The sequence below is a fragment of the Pseudopipra pipra genome, chromosome 6 (assembly GCF_036250125.1).
Source record: "Pseudopipra pipra isolate bDixPip1 chromosome 6, bDixPip1.hap1, whole genome shotgun sequence".
Lineage (NCBI taxonomy): Eukaryota > Metazoa > Chordata > Aves > Passeriformes > Pipridae > Pseudopipra > Pseudopipra pipra.
This window is the reverse complement of record NC_087554.1, coordinates 55,463,619-55,485,544: the sequence shown is the minus strand read 5'-3', so window position 1 is coordinate 55,485,544 and position 21,926 is coordinate 55,463,619. Positions and strand designations below refer to the sequence as shown.

Sequence of the window (21,926 nt, the reverse complement as noted above, 5' to 3'; positions counted from 1 at the left end):
AGCCAGTTGGACACTGGGAGACCAGCAAACCTTGCTCTACTTAAATCCAGAATCTGTCTGTGCAGACCTACTAAGGTGAATAGCTGAGAATCCTTGAGAGTTCCTGTATTAGATGAAAAAAGTAGACAGGGCTGCATTATTAATATCCAGAGAAAAGTATTGCCTGCATTGCTCTCTGATGTTTAAAGGGAAAGAAACAGGGTGGTTAGAGACTAGCAAAGTTTACCACAGCTATAAAGTACAGGCTTACCTCTATATAATTTTGTTTTTGATTTCTCAAAGAGGTTGGTAAAGTCTTAGTTTATAATAACATGTACAGTTTAAGTTGAGACATACTTTGAATGAGTTTTTGCATGAGAAAATCCTTTTCTGATCCTGTTTCCTAATGCAATTTGTCTAATTTCTGACTCAAGACAGTGCTACACCTGTTGGCATTCTTACTCCTGTTCTGCAGGTGATACCTTCACCATACTTATGGTACTTTCAACATAATTCAACTTTTTTTTTTTCCCCCCGCCTCCTCCTCCCCCATACTTAGTACTTTAAAAACAAACAGGCTTCAGAAAGCCTATCTGACTATCTTCTAAAACCTTAACCCAGGGTGTTCGTCAAAACCTGACTTGAACTTGTCCCATCTAGCTGAAGTTTTCAAATTACTGACATCCAAAATGTTGTCATAATATGTCTTTAATAAATGTTACTAATATCTCTGTCACTTCCTTTGAAAAGATACAGAGTAAGGAGAGGATATTTTTACATTGTTATGGTAAAATTAGATGTCTGTAAAATGGTTGACAGGCTGTTAGTGTTTTGTAGAGAGAATAGTGTGATAGCCAGAGCATAGACTGCATGATGGTATGGGCAGTACAGGGAACTAGTATCTCTGACTAGTTTAAACAGTTCAACTTGTGGGGTTTTTTGCCTGAAACTGTTACCCACTTACAGCTTAACTAACTTATTTGGGCACCTGAGAAAGTACCAGCATCTGTGAACTGACAGCCATTGCTTACAAATCCTGTAAGATAATTTTCATACCACATGGGTATGTTAGATACTTAACTTAGTCAGATACATGCCTAGAAATAGTCAAACAGGGTTCTTAGTGTTAAAGTTGTTATTATAATACATCAGTAGAGAAGTGGTTAGTTTTTACTGCTGTGTATTTAAAATGCAATTTCTTAGAACTGAAATTCTAAATGATTGTTCAGGCTAATGAATGGGTTAATTACTATTCAGACACTAAACAGTTGGACTGTGTGTACACTTTGGGAGATGATTGAATTCTTGAAACAGTGTCTTGTAAAAATAAACTATGAAACTCATGTCTGTATGCAGCTTCATCTCTGCATGTAGCTTGGAATGTCTCAGCATGCCTGATGCTTAATTTCCTTATGTACTGCTTCATTGTCCCAAGTCATCTAAATTTCAGTCAATTTTAGCTGCAAGTCTGAATCACGTACTTCTACTAGTGGAAAAAGATCTGTAATGGTTGACCTCCTTTACACTTGTAAGTCATGTCAGGATCAGTGCAATTATTTTAAAACCATATCACACGGGTTGGAGTCTATTCTAGCCCATGTCACTTGGAAATCTTTTCAATCTTTTTTCTGAATAGCTTTTTGGTGTACTAACAGTACAGTGTATTTATCACTTTATTGTCGTTTTTTAACACTTCAGCAAGGGCTTGTTGGTTATGGGAAGATGCAATAAAAATCCAAGCTTTGCATTGAAACAAATAAATTTCAAGTCTTGTTTGCAGTGCTCTCCCCCTGCCAAATTCCTGACTGTGTACTTTATTTTTACTTTTTTTTTCCTGATGGTGGAGAGTAGTAGTATTTGGTTTTGTAGTACAGATAGAAGGTAAAGTGGTGAAGGGGGTTTAAATCAGTTTAAACTCTGAATTATAAGCTGTTCTGTTTGCCCCAGTGTGACTTTGAAATCCAACTCAATATTTACAATGGAATAATTTAAATTATATATTTTGTGTATATATATATATATATATAGTTTTGCTCATTTTTAGCTACACATAAAGAACTTTTGAATTTGATTCACTTTCACATGTACTAACCTTTAGAATATTTTGATATCCTTTTTATAGAGGACTTTTGGTATTTATGGTTCAAAATTGTAACCTGAAAAAGGGACATAAAAGACACACTGAATCAGAGGATTTACTGTACAGTGTTTCCAATACTGTATTTTTGTGCTTCTGGGGGTTTTATAACATTCAACCCAACAAATCTTTGTGATTTGAGTCTTCAAGGAATTACTGGATTACCCCCATTTACTGCTGCTCCCTTCCCCCAGTCATCTGAAGCTACCAAATACTGCTCAGTTCGCTGTCTGAGTTCTGAAGAACTGAAGCTTTGACACAAAATTACAAGTAAGCTTGATCTGGAGCATGCATGTAGTTGCCCTTATCTTTTCAGAAGCAGGAAAAAGCTTTTGGTCAGCTTTTTCTTATTATCTCACAAACGATGTAGAAATTTTTCAAGCATTGAGGTCTCAACAGCCTCTTTTCTTCCAGTGCTCAGGGATGTGTGTTCTGATTGTGTCTAAATCTTTATAAACTTTTTATCTTCCTTTCCCCACCTGGAGACCAAAGTCTTTCTAGTCATCCTTCTTGTCAAGTACTGCAGTTTTCTTGTGAGACAGGATGTGTTCAAATATGTGAAAGAAAGCAAAAATATGAATGTTGTCATGTAGCTATCTATATATGTTTTTATGTATCGGTGTCTGTAGTCATACTGGGATAAAGAGTCTGATATCCTGGGGACTTAGAGGTTCCACTGTGTTTCTAACATCTTTTGGAGAGTAGATTGTTAAATCCCTTCCATACAACGCAGCCCCATATGGGGGAAAAAGGAAATATACTCACCAGAAATCATTCTCTGTGTAGGTTATTAAGTGTACAGTTGTTAGTGTAATGGAGCATCACGTTTTTTACATCAGTAACATAGGACGAAGAAATGCATAAACTTAGTTGTCAGTTTACTGAAGTGGAAGTGATAAGTAAGCCTAGTACCTGTCTCATTAGGTGCTATTAATTTACAATGATCTGTGAAAATATTGATCTTGTTATTGTTGATGGGGTTTTGTTTATGAGGGTTTTTTGTTTGTTTTACTTTTCCCAGTATGATCCATAGATTTTTTTTTGATTGATCCTACTGGAGAAACTGAAAGAGAATATATCAAAAACAAACAAGCTGTTTGATTTTTTAAAAACCTTGTCTGCAAATTACAAGAAGTTAATTTTCATCTGGAAGTAATATTAAGGTGTCTGTTTAAATAAATTTTGAACAAATACGAAAAAGCTTAGTTTAGAGGGCCTTTGTGCAGTTGTGCACATTTGTAGTTAAGTGTGTTTAAAATAAACAAATTGTACATTTGCACATTAGGCATTTACAGTATGGCTCATATAGCAGGAGGAAAGAAGTGACAATACTGAGAGGGTAGGATAGGGGTGGCAAAGTGGAACAAAAGTTATTAAAACAAATAAGCCTTAATTTCAAGTTAGTGATACCCTGCATGCAGTATGGTGTTATATTCCATCTGAACGCTTGCTCTTCTTCTTACTTGTCCCTTCCTTCTCTGTGTATTCTTAGTTGCTCACATCCACTGTTTTTAATCTTTAGCTTTATGTTCAATAATTTTACATTTTGTGTAGATGTTTGGCGTGAAGTTGTATACATTTTAGGGAATTATACTTTCAGTTTTCCTTTATATGCTTTTTTTCCTACGTCATTCCATGTAGTTTTCAGAGATCACAAGTGTCTTCATGTTAAAATGCTTTAGTGGGATCATAAACTGTATTTACTTTCTTATTGAGTGATTTACATAATCTGTAGGCATATAGATTTGCTAAATGTGAGCTTTGTCACACAGGGCAAGTCTTCTTGGATCTTACCTGGGGCTTTTTTGCATTTAATAAAGGATCATAATTCATGTCAATTAAATACAGCATCCACCTCATCTCCTTCATTTAGAACGTTCAAAACCTCTTTGGTTTTGTGAGGCAAATCCCCTTGTTTCTTTAATTTAGGATTTTCAGGCTGCTATATTAAGCAGCCAGAGGCTGTGGTATCTTCATCTCTCTACATATGTCCCAGATTTGCATTTCCCTACCTGACAGTAACAGTTCTAGAGCAGTCAGCCAAGTGACTGCACTGGATCAGGTACCCAGTGTGGAGATGGTACATCCTCCGACTCACTATATGAAGGAAAGTAAGGGGCTACCCTCTGTTTTTATTGTTTTGTATTTACCTGATTTAATTATACACAGGTGGTTTCAGTCATTTCAGAAGGGGGGAATGACAGGAAAAAAGGGAAGTTCAGTGGCATATGTTTATTTTAGTTCCTATTCTTCTTTTGAAAGAACCCAATTATCCAATAGACATGGCAGACTTTAGTATTCAGCCTTCCCATATACTTTTGGTCTGTGTGTTTATGGCAAGTAAGGCTTTTATGAGTTCTGGTGGGTCGTTTAGAAGAATTCAGGCAATAGCCATAGTTGAAAGAGTGGCACAATATGTGTTAATATACACCCAGCTTTTCCTCTCAAATATTTATTCATGTGATATAGTTTGGGTTTTTGGCAGATAAAGATACAATCTGGTTTTGGAGAGCAACCAGATTAAATTTTTCCGTCCTTCATAGAGCAAAACAACCCTTCCCTTTTACAAAATATCCTTGAATTTCTCATTTATTTAAAATGTTCTCAGTTGATAAAAGGTTAACTTTTTTACGTCGCCACATTTAAAAAATCTGACATTATTCTATCAATTATGTTCTCAATAAATCTCTCAACATGGTACATGTTTGCTGAGGAGGAAGGAAGAATACTCCATGGGATCAGAATGTTAGTGACAAATGTGTTAAGGGAGGACAGTAGTGTTTTGGGATGTTGAAGCAGGCTAAATACAGAATCTCACTAGCTTTGTCTGCTGCTTCTTGTAGGGAAGGTAAAGTGGTAGTGCTGTGGCTCACAAGTGAAGCTGAGCCCCTTTTCTCTTCTTGCAGTTAATGTGTAAGGTGCTACACAGAAAATATAACTCACAGCTCTGTTTTAAGAGAGGTGGGTTGTCTGGTTCAGTTGATCTTTCATAGTGTAGGTTGGTTTTTTTGTTTTGTTGCAGGTTTTTACCTCCTTGGGTCACTTGCTCACTCCTCTCACCATTTTCTCTATTAAAGGAATGGATCAGGCTGGAGAATATGCTTTGCTCCTGCAACTGTAGAGTAAGAGCTAAATGCACTGTTGGTGCCATTGCTCTGCCTGTTCCCCACTCTGGACCCTGTATAGTGTTGACAGGAATGATGATAAACATTTGCTGTCCCTTGACATGAAGAGACAATCAGAAACATAGTTTACTGTTTTATATTCTCTGCTGCCTGAATTATGTCCAGCAAGAAGACAGACTTTGCCAAGAACGGAGTGCTTGAACTATAGTGTTTTTAGGTATAAATACATGGTGGATGTGTTGTTTCTTTTATTTCTAAGCTGGTTTGTCCTTTTAAAACACTTTTGTGATTTAAGAAAATGTCTCGGAATTATCTTCTGATAGTTGTTAAATTCATTTGTTCTTAGGACTTCTGCTCTTATCGTTGCCCCCTTCTACAGGAAAATCACTTCTGTGTCTTTTGTGACAGTCAGAGCCTTATATGTAAATTTATTTAAGATAAATACTTACTGTTTGTCATGATTATAATAGCAAACAAAGATTACTATTGCACAATGAGAGGATAGCAGAACTCCCCTACTGCAACTTTGCCTAATTAGGTGAAACTTGATCTAGCCTATCTTGTTCCTGTCACAACTGTGGCCTGTCTAGTTTCTTTAGAACATCTTATCACTGCTCGTCATTACTGCCTGAATTCATGTGCCAGTAGACCAAAAATACTCCATTTAAGTAGTTTTTCACAATAGTTGTTGCGCAGAAACCGTTCTTAGGTTATAGTTCTACACAGTATTTTTATATTTGCTGCTGTTTACAACTGTCCACATGAGGAATATTTTAAGGATGGTTCTTCGGAATATTGTAAAAACATCAAAGGGGAAATCTTGGCTACCAGGAAAGACTCGACTTCACTCTAAACACTGGACCAAGGACAGAACTATAAAAAAGAAGGTGGGATAACATTGCTTTTTGTTTATTAGCTGTAAACTTAAGCATTTTGAGATTTCTTTTTGTAAAACTGAACAATGTGTCCTTATAATGGATTAGAGTGTATGTGGGATTTTTGCTTGAAGATCACAGATTATTGTCTTTTATGACTTTCTGCTGTATATGAAATGTCTGAAATTTTTGACTTTACCTTGCATGGTATTATTATTACTATAGCAAAGTGGACTTCTGAGTGTAAAACAGAATGGCTTTTGATTTTTAAATTTGCCATTTTAAAACTGAAGAAATGTATTGGAAATAGTTATTCCACTCTGATGGAAGGAAAATTCTGCAGGCTGCCTGTTGAATCCCCAAGGATGTATTCACTTTTCACTTACTACTTTTTTACCAAGCCAGATAACATCTTTACATCTGAGATTGAATGGCTGGTATTCCCTGAAAGCAGTGCACTAAACAATCAGTATTTTGTTAATACTTTCTGCTCAGTGGCAGAAAGCCGTGGCAGTCCCTTCTGCTTTCACTCGATTGAAAATAAAAAGGAAAGAATAGTGCTGGTTCCAGTTGGAACATTGCATATGTTTTTGTATCTGTAGACTTTGTACAAGTTCTTCCTTGTTTGTAAAATCAAAAAATTTTGTTTGGTGCTGCAAATCACCTTTATTATTTGACAAGTAGCCAAATAGCATGACCTTTAGTAGAATACTATGTTGAGTCGTTTTGTTTTGGTTTGTGGTTTAACTTTTGGTTGGGGGGTGTGTGCTTTGTTGAAAAGTTTGTGAAAGAAAAGATCCGAATGATCTGTCTTTGTATCCTAAACTTTTTCAATGAGATGATTTTTCAGTGCAGTAGGTAGGTCAGGCTTTTCTGGAATTCAGTGGATTTTGGATGACTTTGCTGTAGCTGTTGACAAGGTCGAACACAAGACTGTAGAAACATCAGCACCTCCCTGCCCTTATCTTAGGCCAAAATATTTTTAATAATTTGAGAACACTCAGTTCTGTGATACAAATTTGGTGGGACACTTTTGTTGCATGTGGATTTTGGAGATGAAGTTTTCTTTCAGGGAAATGGACCCAAACCCTTACACTGAACCTGCTCTTCAGCTTTGCCTTGGGGCGTCAGACTGAGCTTTCTTTCCAAATGAATTGCACTGTTGCTAATGCCAATATGTAGAAAGCTTGAATAGGACTTTGCTCCATATCCCCACCAAATACAAATAAAATATTAAATTTTTTGTCTTTCTTATCTCTCACCTGGTTCATGAGTCTTGTGGGAGAATGTCCTGTTTTGTAGAGTTTGGGGCTTCAGGGGGTTTTGACTGTGTATGTTTTTTCTTGGTTTTGGTTTGTTAATGAATTTTTTTGTTTTGGGTGGGGTCATTTTAAAACCTTTCATTTTGGTGAATGCAAATTTTTTTTTTTTCCTGACTGGAAAACTGAAATTCTTATGTAATAAAATGATCTCTGAAGCTGAGTCATCTTGGATTCATTTAGTTTTTTTTAAATTTATTGCCAGTTCACCCACATTTACTGAATATTTTACAGCACTACAGTTATGTTGTTCTTCAGCCATGTGCTTCCATAATGGTTTGGAGAGTAAAATATTTAATAGTATTTCTTAACATCTTATTCATATCCCATCAGCTGATGAAATGGAATAGGCAGTTAATACTTTAGGACTGTTGTTCCAAGCTTGTCATGCATTTGATGTGTGGTATGCTGATTACCCTGTCAGATATGAAAGATTTGGACCTCTGACCATTGGGATTAAGTTGTGTGTGATGTTGAACAATGAGATGCAGTTGTAGTGCCACAGGGAGTAGTGCCTCCCTCTTTTTCCCTGGGGGCTGTGGGGCCACACTTGGCCCTTTACTGGGGGTCCCCGCTGAACTCTCTGAAGTGTTTGGTTTGGAGGACCCTGGGTTGGAGATGTGAAGAACAGTAGAACTGTGGGCATCATGTTCATATTGTATCAAGATAGAGCTGTTGGAGTTCATGGACAAATGGACTTGAGGAAAGATCATTGCACCAGTGCAGCTGTTTTTTTGATCTGGAATCTTGCTGTCCTCTGAGTTTCTGACTTTTCCTGCATCTTAGTGGTGTTCCATGCATTTGCAAATGCAGCAACTGCTGCAGTTTTCTTCGAATTTCGCAGGAATCCATTATTTAAAGAATTCTCATATTTATAAGCCTAAACACCTACTAAAATAGTTATAGCAAGGCTATTTGCTAGTTTCTTAAATAGATTAGCAATTTCTTTTACTTTTTTATTTAATAATCAGCACAAAATTGATGTGCCTGCTGATTTTTATTGGTTTATTTTACAGGTACTTTAGATAAATCTCATTGAAATTAGGCAGGCAGTACTAGATGAGGTTTGTCATCCTAAGATGCACAGTAAAAGAAAATTCCAGAAGATAAAAAACACAATCCTCAATGAAGACAGCAAGTGTCAAAAAAACCTCTGGGACTTCTTCACAACTGTTTAATTTGAAGATCAGTCTTGTGTTCTTGGTTGGTAGATGGTAAGACCCATTTGCAATAATCCTGTAACAAATCAGAGAATGCTGATTTGCGAGGTGAGGAAAACTTATTTTTATGCATTGAGTTGTCATGAATGTTGTAAGGGGTTTAGGAAATCCAGCATCAACTGATTAGAGCAGAGAGTCTTTCAAGAAGAGTTTCCACTTTCCACCTCTTAGTAATAGTTGTGTATATCATGCAATATAACATTTGGCCCACAGTCTTTTAGGAAAGAAAATAAAATTTCAAAGCCTTGTTGTGTGAAGAATAAATCTCTCTCCATTTGTAATCTTTGTTGCCTGATGGAGAAATGTGCTCAGCAAGAACTTGTCAGCATACCTGGAATTATCCCTGCGTTCCAAAGTCTCTTTACATGGTAACTGGTGTCTTGACAGTCCTTTGGTAGAATTATTTGTGTCAAGGAGCAACAACAAGATCTCTTGCTGTTTCTCCAGATGTAGCAATTTAGGAATCAAGCCAACAGATAATATGATGCAGGGATGTTGAACTCATTCTGTAGCAAGTGCCAAATTACATTTTCCACTAGAAAACATCACAAGAGGCATGTTTTATAGATTTCTCTAACGTCAGGCTGTGTTGCTTTAGCTGATAATGTTAAATATTGCACTTGGACAGATATTCTTTTAAAATAATAGTTTTCTTTGTGATGCAATATCTTTGGGGTTTTTTTAGCTAGTCCATTTTAAGCTATACTCGTTTTTCCCTTCTGTAGCCACAAGTTTACTGCCCACCTTTTAAATTTTAATTTATCCAAATCTCAGCTCCTGCTTACTTTTAACAAAACTGTCTGAATCTATAAGAAGGTGTTCCAATGTTGTGACAAACAATAAACAGCTTCTGTAAAGATAATGTCTGGAGATCTGGCAATGGTTCACTACCATGGATTGATTGTGACTTCTAATAGAACAAAGTATAGGATTACAATGTTTAAATGGTCGTGTCACTCTTCTGCCTTAGGGAGAGGCTAGAAACTTAACATTTGCTAGGTCAGTTGTTTTTTTGGGCCTATTCATGTCTTGCTTCTCACAGCCTGTAGAGATTGTAGGTTGTTTTCGTTGTTTACACAGGGGAACTTTTAGTTGCTATTGCTGTCATTAGGTATTGTTTTCCTAGAGCTCTGGAAGTCTTTCAGTTAACCACTACGTACCTGTCATTTAGTAATCTGTGGATTTATCTTGATGATGATAGTTGCTGTTTCCTTCCTTTGGCTTACTTCCCTGCCCTACAGAAATCCTGCCACTGCAGGTGTAAGGGGCCTCAAATTCCAGATCTACAATTGTTACCGTAGCTTTTTTTTGTTTCTTCCCATAACAAAAAGCAAGAAAGTGTCATAAGTATCCCTTCAGCAAATAAATATCAGGTAGGTGTAGGTTTTTGAGGTCGTCTGAGTCCTGTTGAACACCTGCTGTCACATGTGAAAGCTCATGAAGAGGACAAAGTCCTGAAAGTCCTGGGAAGAAATGTCTGTGGGTTCTGTCAATGCTTTAGTCCATCACATACATGTAGGCCTTGCACAAGATTTTCCTACATTTTTATAAGGCTTTTCTATATACTATACTTCTACATTTCTATAAGAGGAGTTAAATACTTGTGGCTTTTTTTTTCTTAATTAAAATGGTTTCTGTGCTCCAGCAAGAGAAGTAATTTTGTGCACAACTATTGTCTGACAAGCTCCTGGTTATGTTTTCTGTGGGCAGGTTGTCTTGTGCAGAGCATGTTGAAGGTGGATCTCAAGTTGGATCAATTTTATTTTTTTTAAATGATTGCAAAATAACAAGTTAATGTAACCAGCATATGAGCTTATGCAAAAAATGCTTTTGTGTGATAAGTATATTAAAGTACATTTAGGCAATGTGAAATTTTCAGATTTTATCAAGATCACAAATAGCCATAAATAATATTAACTTGTTTGTATTTTTGAGTAACGTTATGAATGCTTGAGTCTATCAATAGTAAAATTTAAGGATTTTAATGTTTGTTAGTAGCCCATAGCTGAATGCTTTACATTTTTAGTGTCTGAGATTTACTCCCAATTTTGTGGATTCTTTCGCAGGCCATATGGAAGCAGTTGGCTTCAAATTTGAAAGTGTAGTAAGAAACTGTTGGTTTCACAAGTCTACATTTTGGCAGAAAAATTTACTCATTTTTGTATTCCTTGCAAACTAGGTATTTAGAAATATGGAAATAGAATGCAGTTATTTCTAACACCATATATGGGGAAAAGAAACAAGATGATCTTAGAGGAAAGAAATCTCCTGATGAAAACCACAGTGATGGTTAATAAATTTGCTATATGTCTTAATGGTCTTATTTTAAATAAGACTCATAAACATACTGCAAGAAATTCTTAACTGATCTGTTTTTAAAAATAAAAGCTACATTCTGAAGACAGATAATTATTGGAACAAAGCATGCTGGTGAATAACTTGTTTATTAGATGGACTTTAAATGTTTCTTTTTAATATAGAGAAGTCAAATTGTTTAATCTTGCTGTTTTTCTGGAGTTTACATACAATAACATCAGATTTATTTGGGACTTGATAGTTCTGAAATCTCAATAGTATAAAGAAATACTCATGACTTGAGTCAAGAAACTATCTTTAGATGGCTTTAATTAAAACAATTCTATGGTTACAATTTCATAGTCTGGTTTGTTTTAAAATGTACTTTCTTAAAACTTTACCTAATTAAGTCTATAATCTTAAAAAGGGTCAGTATTCATACTGCAAATAAAGTTAATATTCTGCTTTAATGCTTGAAATATGCAACTAGAATTTCTACAGCTGTAGCTGATGCAAGTTTTATGTAATGGCATGAATTCCAGGCAAGCAAACTTGCATGAGATAATTGATAACTTGTAACTTTTTTTTCTCTGACCATTCTACATGCAAAGTTCTGCATATTAGTATGTCTCATCACCAGGGGGATGATTTTTCACCTCTTCATGTTTTGCTTGCCTCTTATTCTATAATTTCTTTTAGTAATTGAAAACCTCCTCGATCTTCCTCAAAGTTCATACGTGATTGATGGGACTGTGACATTTTAGTAAGACGTGGGTTTGGACATATCAGTTAAAACTGTTGTAGTAGTACCTTGAATATAGCAAGCTCCTGGGACTCTCAAGTTAGCAAAATTGAGGATGAAAGTTATTAAAACTTTTTGGGAGATGCTGAGGTCTGTACTGTTCAAAAGAGATTTACTTTGAAGTCTTTTCTTCGCTGATTCTTCTCGTCTTGAAGTTGTAGGCACCACTACACCCTCTGAAATGGCAAAGCTTGAGATCATAAATAGATGTTCTGGAACTCTCTATTAGAGCAAAGTGCATGGTGAGAGGATAATGCCTTCCAGTTCCTATGAAACAGAAGGAATGAAGTTGGCATTTCCATTAGAAATGTGTTTTGTACTTTAAGTTCATTGTGTGTCAGCCTTGTATCTGAAATGTCTCTTTATTGATCTGCTGGAAGAGAAGGGTTGTTTTTGTTTTTGTTTTCTTCTTTGTTTTTGTTGTTGTTCGGGTTTTGTTGTTGTTGTTCATTTACACAGTGAAATTTCTAGATTGATTTAAAGAAAAAAAAGGCAAAAGGAGAGTCTAATATGACTAAACAGTGTGTGAATTTAGCTATATTAAATATCCAGTATGTTTTTAACTTGCAATCATATGCTTGATAATTCTTAGATTGACTGAAGTATTAACACAAAATTCTGTGTTATGCACGATACATGAATGCCTACCTGATATTAAAGGTATCTAAATTTGGGTAATGAGAGTAGTGGGTAGCACAAAGGAAAAAATTCATGGTTTTCATTTTCTTGGGATGCGGGTTTTGGTTTTTTTTCTTAACCTTTGATTCACTGTTTGAGGGATCATGCTTCTAAAGTCTCATGGATGTGATTTTTTTTTTTTTAACTTAACTTGATTGTGAACATAAAATTACATGCAGGAAAAGTAATGATCTTCCTATAATTTTTTGCCAGCAACTCTGGTTTTGAGTGGAAATACGGGGTTTAGTTAAAAAATGGTTGTATGTAAAATAAAAAGCCAGATGAGTAATTTCCCATCTTCATCCACAGAACTCACTATTTCTCTTTTGCTAGTTGAATATCAATATTACTCTAAGAAAATAATCTTGGACTTGTTTTGAATTCTAATGTTTCAGCATGACCTGAAATAGTACTGGTCTGATTGCTTTCTGATAGCTTAAATAATTCAATTTTTTATTGAGTAGGGTATCAGGAGAAACCTACTTATATGGACTATGTTGTTGTTTTTATAATAAATATTGTCAGCTGTCTGACTTAGTAAATTAGCTTGGGCATAAGGCAGTGGAGGTGTGGGTGTGCAGTTAATTTCTTCTCAAACTGCAGCATTTCAGGTCTTGGTAGCATAAGGTAATAGTTGAGTGAGATATAGTTCTTGTCTTCACAAATTTTTTTAATGATTATTTAATTAAATGTGTACATGCTTTTTAATTTTTTTATATTAACTGAAGATTAAAAAAAATTAGGTTTTTTTCAGTAAGATGGTAGAAAAATGGTGAGGCAAAGACTTCATTCAGCAATGGGCATTTTAACTTTCCAGGCTATATCTTAGGTAAAAATCAATATGCCACATCAGCTGTTTTTATGGTCGTGGTCTAATTTTATTCCAGTCATAAGTAATTGCATTGCACTAGGGGAGTGCAACTCAAGTAGCAAAACTCAAGTAGGGAAGTCAAGGTGGTTTCTAGGACAGCCTGACCAAGCTCATTTAGAACAAAGGACATCAGATTAATTTGAAAGATTATTTGTTTCTATATTGTTGTATGGAAGGCATTTAGTTGTGGCCCTGTGGGGTCTCTGCCATGTGATAGCCAAGTTATGAATGAATCTCTGTTTCACAGCTTTTGGAATCTTGGTTTGGGTTGAAGAAAGAGATGAACTGGATAGTTACAGAAGCCTAAGGAGGCAAAACAATATTTATTAGCCTGACTGGCAGCACTTTTCAGCATACTGACAGCTTACTTGTGTCTAATGTGTTTTTTTAGCCAGAACAGCAAGGGAGGATCTTCAAGGGAAATAATGATGTCACTTTGCAGGTGCATATAAGGCATGATGAACAACACAGAAGAAACCGTAAAATCACCTGTTAAGCACATGGAGAGTAGAAACAGGTGGAAAGGACCAATTTGACATCAGTTTCTTGATAGAGAGTGAAAAATGATAGGCAACAAGATTACACTTCCAGTGAGGAGGTGAAGGCAAATAAATTGTGCTTATCAGGGCTGATGCAGAAAGGCAACACGGTCAAGGCCGTGGCATGAAGAATGAATTTTGCTGTGATAGTCATCATGAGACAAAAAGGCACACCAGTGAAAAGCTGGGAAACAGAATAGGCCAATTACCAAACTCTGAGAGTTTTAGCTGGACCACTTGATGGAAAAACCCCCCAAAACTCTCTCTGTCTTACACGCGGTACAGGAAAACTAGAGATAGATCTGAGACACAGTGGTTGGTGTCACAGATGCCTCTCCTACAGCTCACAGTGATGGGTACTTCTGTGTTACGATGAATGAAATCCAGGGAGTCATTGGAGAAACATGACTAAGGACTGTGTTACAGCCCTGCGAAACTTGAACTGACAGCTGTGCACTCATAAGAGTCAACTGAAGATTGTCAACATTTCATCTTCCTTAGCAAGAGATCAGGTCTAGATAGGTAAAACTGTGTCATCTCTGTGAATGATGCCTGTTGAAATTTCGGAGGTGACATTACTCAGCTGTAGAAGAGATGAGATAATAAGCGAAGAAAAAGATCTTGTAGATTTATCCCTGTTTTCTACCTCCTTGAGAAACTACAGGGATTATGAAGTGTGCCCTTTAAATAATGCAGGGAGTATGGTTTGAAGAGGGAATGGAAAAAGGGGAGATGACATACCAAGAGGAATGCGTACAGCTATTTGACAAGCATCTGTTGGGCAGAGAAGATTTGGGTAGAGCTCTGATTCCAAGTCTTTCCTAGAAAGAGGATGTCTGTAAGCTGAGAAATGAGTGAGATGATGGAGTAGTTTCAAAGGCAGGTTGTGAGGTTTGCTGTAGCTTATCTGGCATGGAAAAGACCTGAACTGTGAAGGGATACACTAGATTTTGTGAGGAGGCTAAAAAAAAAAAAAGAGTGAAAAGAGATGAGAATTCATGAAAATTGGAATAAATCTATTGATTTAAGTAGCAGGAGCCATAGAGGGGAGTAGCAGACAGGTAACACCCATGTGTGGGGTGAGGAGGAGGGAAATGTAAGATTTGGAGCTTGATGTTCATTGTGGAAAAAATACCTAATTTAAAAGCCCTGAGGTAACTTACTCATGAGTGTTAGGTTGATCCTTTTGTGTAACGTTATGTTCAGGTATTAAAAGTTGTGAATGGTTGAATTGAGAGATTACCAAAGAAATGTTACAATGGTCATGATCGTGCATTTTATACAGCTGTTCCTATTTAGGAATCAATTTTTTTAAAAAAATCAAAGGACTTACCAGTTCTCCTGTGTCCTAATCTTTGACTAAGGATTTTTTTTTCATAAAGCTGATTTAGTTCAGTGTACTGTGTATTTCATGCATGTGTTTCAAATTTCCAGGCTCCATCAATGCTTCTTTGTATGTTATTGCTATAAAATACCTCTGATTCTTATTCCATAAATAGGGACAGCTATGACACTGACTTGAAAATCCAATTAATATTGCAATATATTAATTTTCAGTATTTTGAATCTTCTTGTGTATGTTTCAGGACTTTTGCTCACAGCACGGTGTTTCAGTTCCTTTGGTATTACTCAGACAACCTGTTAAAAATAGATCCTTACTCAATCAAGTTTCCTTGAGGAGTATTATGACAATAGTTGGCTACAGCACCTTGCTTCCTCATTAGCAAGATACCTTTCCCTGGGCTGAAACTGTGACACACAGCTTTGCAGGGACAATACTGGAACACTCTGAGCTGAGGGAATCAAGTGGTGTGATTGACGCACAACAAACTTTGGCCTGGTCTTGCCAAGGGGCCTTGGAGTTTATGCAGTGCTTGAGATCTGAATTTATGGAGAATTGACTGAGATACATAGAATAACTCACGCCTCCAAGGCTTTTCTTTCTTTGTCAGCCTGTCTGCAGAAGCAGACAGATAATCTTGAAGACATGGAATAAGTTTTCTGGGCCAGTGTTCCTTTTACAGCAATAAAAAAATCAAAACTTGTAAACTGTAAAATGACATGGTGTTAAGCCGTTCCATTTATCCTCTCATGCCAGGATAACAGGTCTTTCATGCAAATGATTAAGAGACAGCATGCATCATATCATGACTTCAATAAAGCCAAGGTCTCTTGATATTCTCCTAAAGTTTGGGAAGCTTGGGTTTTATTTTGAAATTACTATCAAGTGTTATGGGGAAACTATTTAGAATAATGGTGTTAATAACTTTCTGTCAAACCGGTGTTCTTTAATTTACTTAATTTACTTACATATTTATATGTTCCTTAAATTTAATTTCAGAGGGGAAAAAAAAAGGAAAAAATGTGTTCTCTATTACCCCTGTGGCTAGAAGAACTAGGGGGGTTAAATAGTGGTAAGGAAAGTTTTAACTAGACTTTAAGAAACTTCCTCTTGAAGCAGCGATCCTGGATTTCTGGGGTGGATGGTTGGGGAAGTGGTGGAATTTCCATCATGAAAGCCTTTTCAGAACAGGTTAAACAAGCATCTCTGCAGAGTAATGTAGGTATAGTTGATCCTGCCTGAGGCCAAGAGACTTCATTAGATGACCTCTTAAGGTTTCTTCTAGCCTGTTGGTTTGTGTTCATATATATGACTCTTTCTTCTTAAATATGAGGTCAAATTCCACTACTAGATTCCACATCAGATACTTATTATGTAAAACAATACATACAGTCCACAGCCACTGAATATTGGGACTATGTCTGAATCTTTTGTTGAGGGAAAAATAACATTCTGAGCTGTTTACTGTAGGTGGTTACAGGCACTTTAATTATTATCTGTTGGCTGCATCCTGTAGCTTCCTCCAGCTTGTACTATAGCTTTTAGTGTGGCTTCCTTAATGCTCCTGATGGAGAAATTCAGGGGTGAGTTCTGGTGTATTTACAGTCTTGGCTGCTTTTTGTGTTGAAGTGTAGGTACTTGAAAACTTCAGGATACAGCATGCAAACTTGGCAGGCTGAGGGAGAGTAGGAACATGGACTGAAATAGCCTGGAGGACTGACAGGAGACTGAGAGCTTGAAGCCTGGGCTTTCTTGGAATTTGTCCTGAGTCTACTTCTAAATTAGACAGACTGCTCTCGCTCAGTATCTAGCTGTTATTAATGCAAATCTCCAGTTTGGCTGATGTATGTGTCCCATAGATAAAAGTATTATGAATGTTTTTAAGAATTGCCTATGCAAATTGAAGCACAACTTATGTTTAAGTAGAGAGTGCTCGTTTAATTAAGAGCTTTTAAATAGTTAGGTTTAGTCTTTGTGGTTCAATATGTGATGCCACATTTTATTTATGGGAAAGATCTGGAAGAACTGTCTTAGCAGACAAAGTCACTAATTTTGTCACACTCTTTAGGGACACCTATTACTATGGTATCTTTTGCCTTCTAAACATCACGTTATCTCTGTTCCATCCCCATGAGTTTATGGAACAGTATTGTGACCACAGATGGAAAATTAAGGTGCAGAGACAATGGATAAAATTATTTGTTTAATTTTAAGTAGGAGCTTAGGGTCAGGTGTCTTTCAGAGGATTTAATGTATCATAGAAATGCTTGTCTTTGAATACAACCTGCAGCTTCTGGTTACTTTGCCAAAGTATATATTTATTTTCAACATTCAAACGCTATGATTTCAAGCATTCAACATAGCCATAGTTCCTTCCCTCACAGCCTTATTTTTAAGAACTAAACCATTTCAGCTGAAGCTTTTAAAAAAACCCTGTCAATTCAATGCACTGTCGAAAAAAATCAACACAAAAGACTAAATCTTTGTCAAAGTTACAAGAATCTGAAAACTACCTTGGAACGTGGTAACCAATCATAGGCATACATTTGCATTTACAAAGGGATTATAAATTTTACCAGAAATCTTGTTGCCTTTTTTTTAATGTTCTGCTGCTTTTTGTTTCATTTCTTTCAGATGATATTAACTGTGTTTCTGAGCAACAATGAACAGATTCTGACAGAAGTTCCAATTACACCAGAAACAACCTGTCGCGATGTAGTGGAGTTCTGCAAAGAGCCTGGAGAGGGGAGCTGCCATCTGGCTGAAGTGTGGCGTGGAAATGGTAAGTAAAATGTTCAGTGGAAATGGATGTAAATATGGGTACCAGTTATAAAAAAGCAAGGCTGCCTTTTAAATATTATTTCAAATTGTACTTTTTTTTTTTTCTTCTTCTAGTAAACTGACACAAAGCATGGTAAATCAATATCTGTAGACAATAATGTAATTCTTGATTTTTATTTTTTTTTCTGTTTTCTTCCTCAGTATGGAGCACTTGATAAAATGCATGTATAGGAGCTGTTAGTGTTCTTTATTTCTGTTTTTCAAACAGAATGGAGGGTATTTAAATGACAGTAGGGAATCTCAGGATGTTTTCTTACAGTCAGTGGGTGCAGATCACCACCTGCATTCTTTCCAGTTCTGTTTTCTCACTGTTAGGCATGTAAACACAACCTGAAGTTAAGAAAGGGTATAAATTTTTCCTTCTTATCATGAAGAGCAAATGCTCTGCAGGCATTTGTCAATCAAAGATTTGACAGCCTCTCTTGGGGCAGGTAGTAGTGCCCATATCCTATTTGTATTGCGGTGTCATTTCATGGAATAACAGGGCAGGCCATTTTTTTTCAAGAATGTGTCAAAATCCATGTGTAATGGTTTCTGTTTCTAGAGGGATTCTTGCAACTGCGTGTAGTAGAAGCTTCCAGGTTTTAGTTTATCAATGAATGGATGTAAGTAGACCCATTTCAGCTGATTGTTGTCTGTTAACTTTGAGCACTGTGTGTCACCCAGTGTCCTGAAGCAGAGATTTACATACAGACACCTAAGTGTAGGAGCAGACTCCTGCCCAGAGCTTCTACTTGTTGTTGGCTCCAAGTTTCTTTTAAAGCTCACACAAAGGTGCAAGAGTCACAAATCTTAACTTCACATGGTAAATTCCCAAGGTGATAACTGTATAGGTCTATTCCGCTGAAAGTGTGGAACAGAAAAGACTAGAGGGAATGAAAGAGAGAATTGAACACTTGCATCTGTTTCTGGATCTTTCAAAGAGGCCTGTACTGTCAGCAAAAAAAGGTGTCCTGCACCCTGCACACGGGTTTTAAGGTTCTCTGACAGGAATTTTGATGCAAGCATTTATTTTGTTGTTCTTAAATGTAGGATAATGTTATAAAATCTGTCACCTCAGCTTCTTTACTCGAAGTCTGGGCTACATAAATTTCTCACTGAAACAGTTTTGGGTTTTGTTTTTTATTAACAGGATGTAAATATGATAACTTTTCCTTCTGCTCTTGGGAGCTAAACTGAGCTCTTTCTGCTGAAGTTTTTAAAAATAATTTTGCTCAGAACAAAGGTCTCATGTAGGAAATAGGAGTCTAAACAGTTACATGAAACAGTTGCAACAATAAAAATCTTTAAACTGTGGTTTAAAGAGCTCTCTACCTGTGCTCTTGTGAATGTGCTTAACTCCTCCTTCTTTTCAGGTAGCTTCTTTTAGGTAGCCCAGCTGAATAAAGCATGTCTGTTCAAATTCAAAGCATCAGGGCTTGCAGATTGTAGTTTTATTATCAGTACAAATAACAGTCTGTCTGCCCAAAAGCTTGTCCATTTCCCAAACTGTATTGATCTGACAAAATACTCTTCCAAAAGTCTCTTCCAGTAATCTTCCTGTTCTGAATGTGTATGTACAGAAAAATGAGAAACACTTCATTTTTATTTTTAGAGGGTGAGAGAGACTCTTTTTCTTCCAGAAAAATGGTATTAAAATCTATGCAAGTTTGGTTCCAAAAATTATGTAAGATTTCTAGAGTTCAGAGGAACATTACAATAACCTAGCTGTTGGAAAACATACTTGTTTATTTATTATTGTAGCTTTTATCTGTTTGTTTTTGTGTGACAAAGAAATGGTTGAAGAGCTTCCCATGAGTTGTAAAGTATTTTAGATATTCTTTGCATTAAAGTCAAGAAGCTGATTTTTCTCAGAGCTGCATGACCTAAGCATTTGGCTTATTCACATTTGATTTTGGTATTTCATTCCTGTTCCCTCTCCAGTTTCCTGAGATGAGTAATAGCTGAAAAAGTCAATAGCATTCATGCCTGATACATCAGTATACTTTGTACCACCTTGTGCTCTGTCAGTTTGAAGCTTCCTCTTTTTACATAGATTTCTCATACTATAACAGCAGAAAAAAACACAGAATATTCTTCCTCATTCCCGAGCTATTGCAAATAGCAGTTGGTAAGGAGGTGGAAAGACAGGTGTGATGCCAGGAACTTGTAGTATATGCCGAGAGAAAATGGATTTCAACCTTTAAATCCACCCAGTAGTTCACTTCATTTGCATCTGGAATGCCCTTCAGTATTTGGTCATAATTGGTATTCCTCAATGCAGTGGTAACTTAAGAGGCAAGTGGGTGTGAAAGAAATAGTTGCTTACTACAAGTGTGCTTCTGCAAACTTGGGGGAAAAAGACTCATTCCAGACCTCACAGTGAACTCCCCCACTGTGGAGATAATCCATTACTGTGCATTCTGGTTTCATGTAGAGCAGGCATAAATGTGTTTATTACACATTTAGCAGGACACTTCTAGTCAGGATAAAAAGAGTTTCTGAAGCCTGAAAGTTTAAGTTGTGGATATGTAGTTCCAACAGAAGGATTTTGCAACTCTTTTCTGAAACGCTGCTGCAGTATCTGTGTTTGTCTTACAGGGTGTTTCATTTCAGAGTACTTAAAACAAGCCCATCCTCAAAACTTTTACTTAAAAGGAAAGGAGTCTAGCTCAGTTCTGAAAAATATTTTAGAATTTTGATCCAACTTAAAATCTAAGGCAGTTTTTGCAAATAAGTATGGGTATATGCACACACCATGGTTTTCCACTTAATCATTAAAACAAATATTCTCTAGATAATGTTTGACATATTAAAGTATAGGGACCCAACCTGTTTATTATTCTCTACACTAGTTTTCCTATTTCACCTTTTCTTCATGCTTTTGTACTTAACTAAAAAAAGAAGTTTGAAGTAGTATTGTGAAAACAATTAGTGACAAATATACAGTGCTAAGGGTTGGACTTGGTGATCCTTGCGGGTCCCTTCCAACTCAGCATATTCTGTGAAATATGTCTGAAGCTCTAACAATTGGGAAAGTTTAACTGTAGCATTTCTCTTTGTTTTGTTTTGATTTTGGTTCTTAAAGAACAGAGATTTCGAGAAAATATCTCTTAGTACTATTATACAGCAAATATAAGATGGTGCTTTCTTCTTGCAGTTTTAATAGATTTAAAGGATTTAAACTGAGGAAAGGAATGGAGACATAGATTCTCACTATGCCTTGTGTCAAGTGTTAATGTCCATTTCTTCATCCTTTTTCTTTTCTGGATCTGTCCTGTAGCCAAGTTGCACAGAATGGTTAGTGCTTCTTTATCTTTCATCTGCTTCAGTGATGCTGATGATGCTGTTATTACTTTAACCTGTTTTCTGCCTAATTTAGGGCAACATATCCCAAATTGCTTTTGTAAAAGAACTGCACAAATAGTAGAAAATGTCTTTGCCATTTCTTTCCATTGCCATGTCTGAAAAATATTAGCCTTAATTATTCGAGGTACATTATGTAAATGAAACCTCTTAGTTTGACAAACTCCTAGGAGTTCGTTTGACAAACTCCCATTACTTTTAATGGGAGACCAGCTTAACCAGGAGCAAGGCTGCAGCCACTCCTCACCATTCCAGAATTAGCCCAGCCCTGTTCAGACATCCAGTTTCTTAGTACCTTCTTACCAAGCTTCAGTTCTAGCTGGGTTTACCTAGCAATTTTTCTATTTGGGAGAAATTCCTAAAGATTCATATCTTCTGTGTCCTGAAGTCTCTGAAGTAAACCACTTAAATATTTTTACACTCTGTGATCTTTAGAAGACTCATGCTGCAATTTTAGTGGATATGCTTCAAAGCACTTGAAATCTTACTTTGCTTTAGGAGTTGAAAAACCTGAAAATCATGTTTTTAAAATTCCTGCTTAAGAACTGAGTTGTAATA

The 21,926-nt window shown here is 36.3% G+C and overlaps 1 protein-coding gene across 5 annotated transcripts in view; it reads left to right on the top strand.

Moving 5' to 3' along the window:
* Positions 1-21,926, top strand: part of PPP1R13B (protein phosphatase 1 regulatory subunit 13B) — a 68,507-nt gene that overhangs the window by 7,872 nt on the left and 38,709 nt on the right. For 4 of the 5 annotated variants that reach the window (XM_064659289.1, XM_064659285.1, XM_064659287.1 and 1 more), the window contains exons 1-2: positions 5,988-6,128; positions 17,817-17,964. In XM_064659289.1, the coding sequence (XP_064515359.1) occupies positions 6,003-6,128; positions 17,817-17,964 (274 nt within the window). In that variant the 5' untranslated portion in view covers positions 5,988-6,002. Of the gene's footprint in view, positions 1-5,987; positions 6,129-17,816; positions 17,965-21,926 lie in introns of those variants that run through there. The other variant, XM_064659286.1, reaches the window with a different exon arrangement.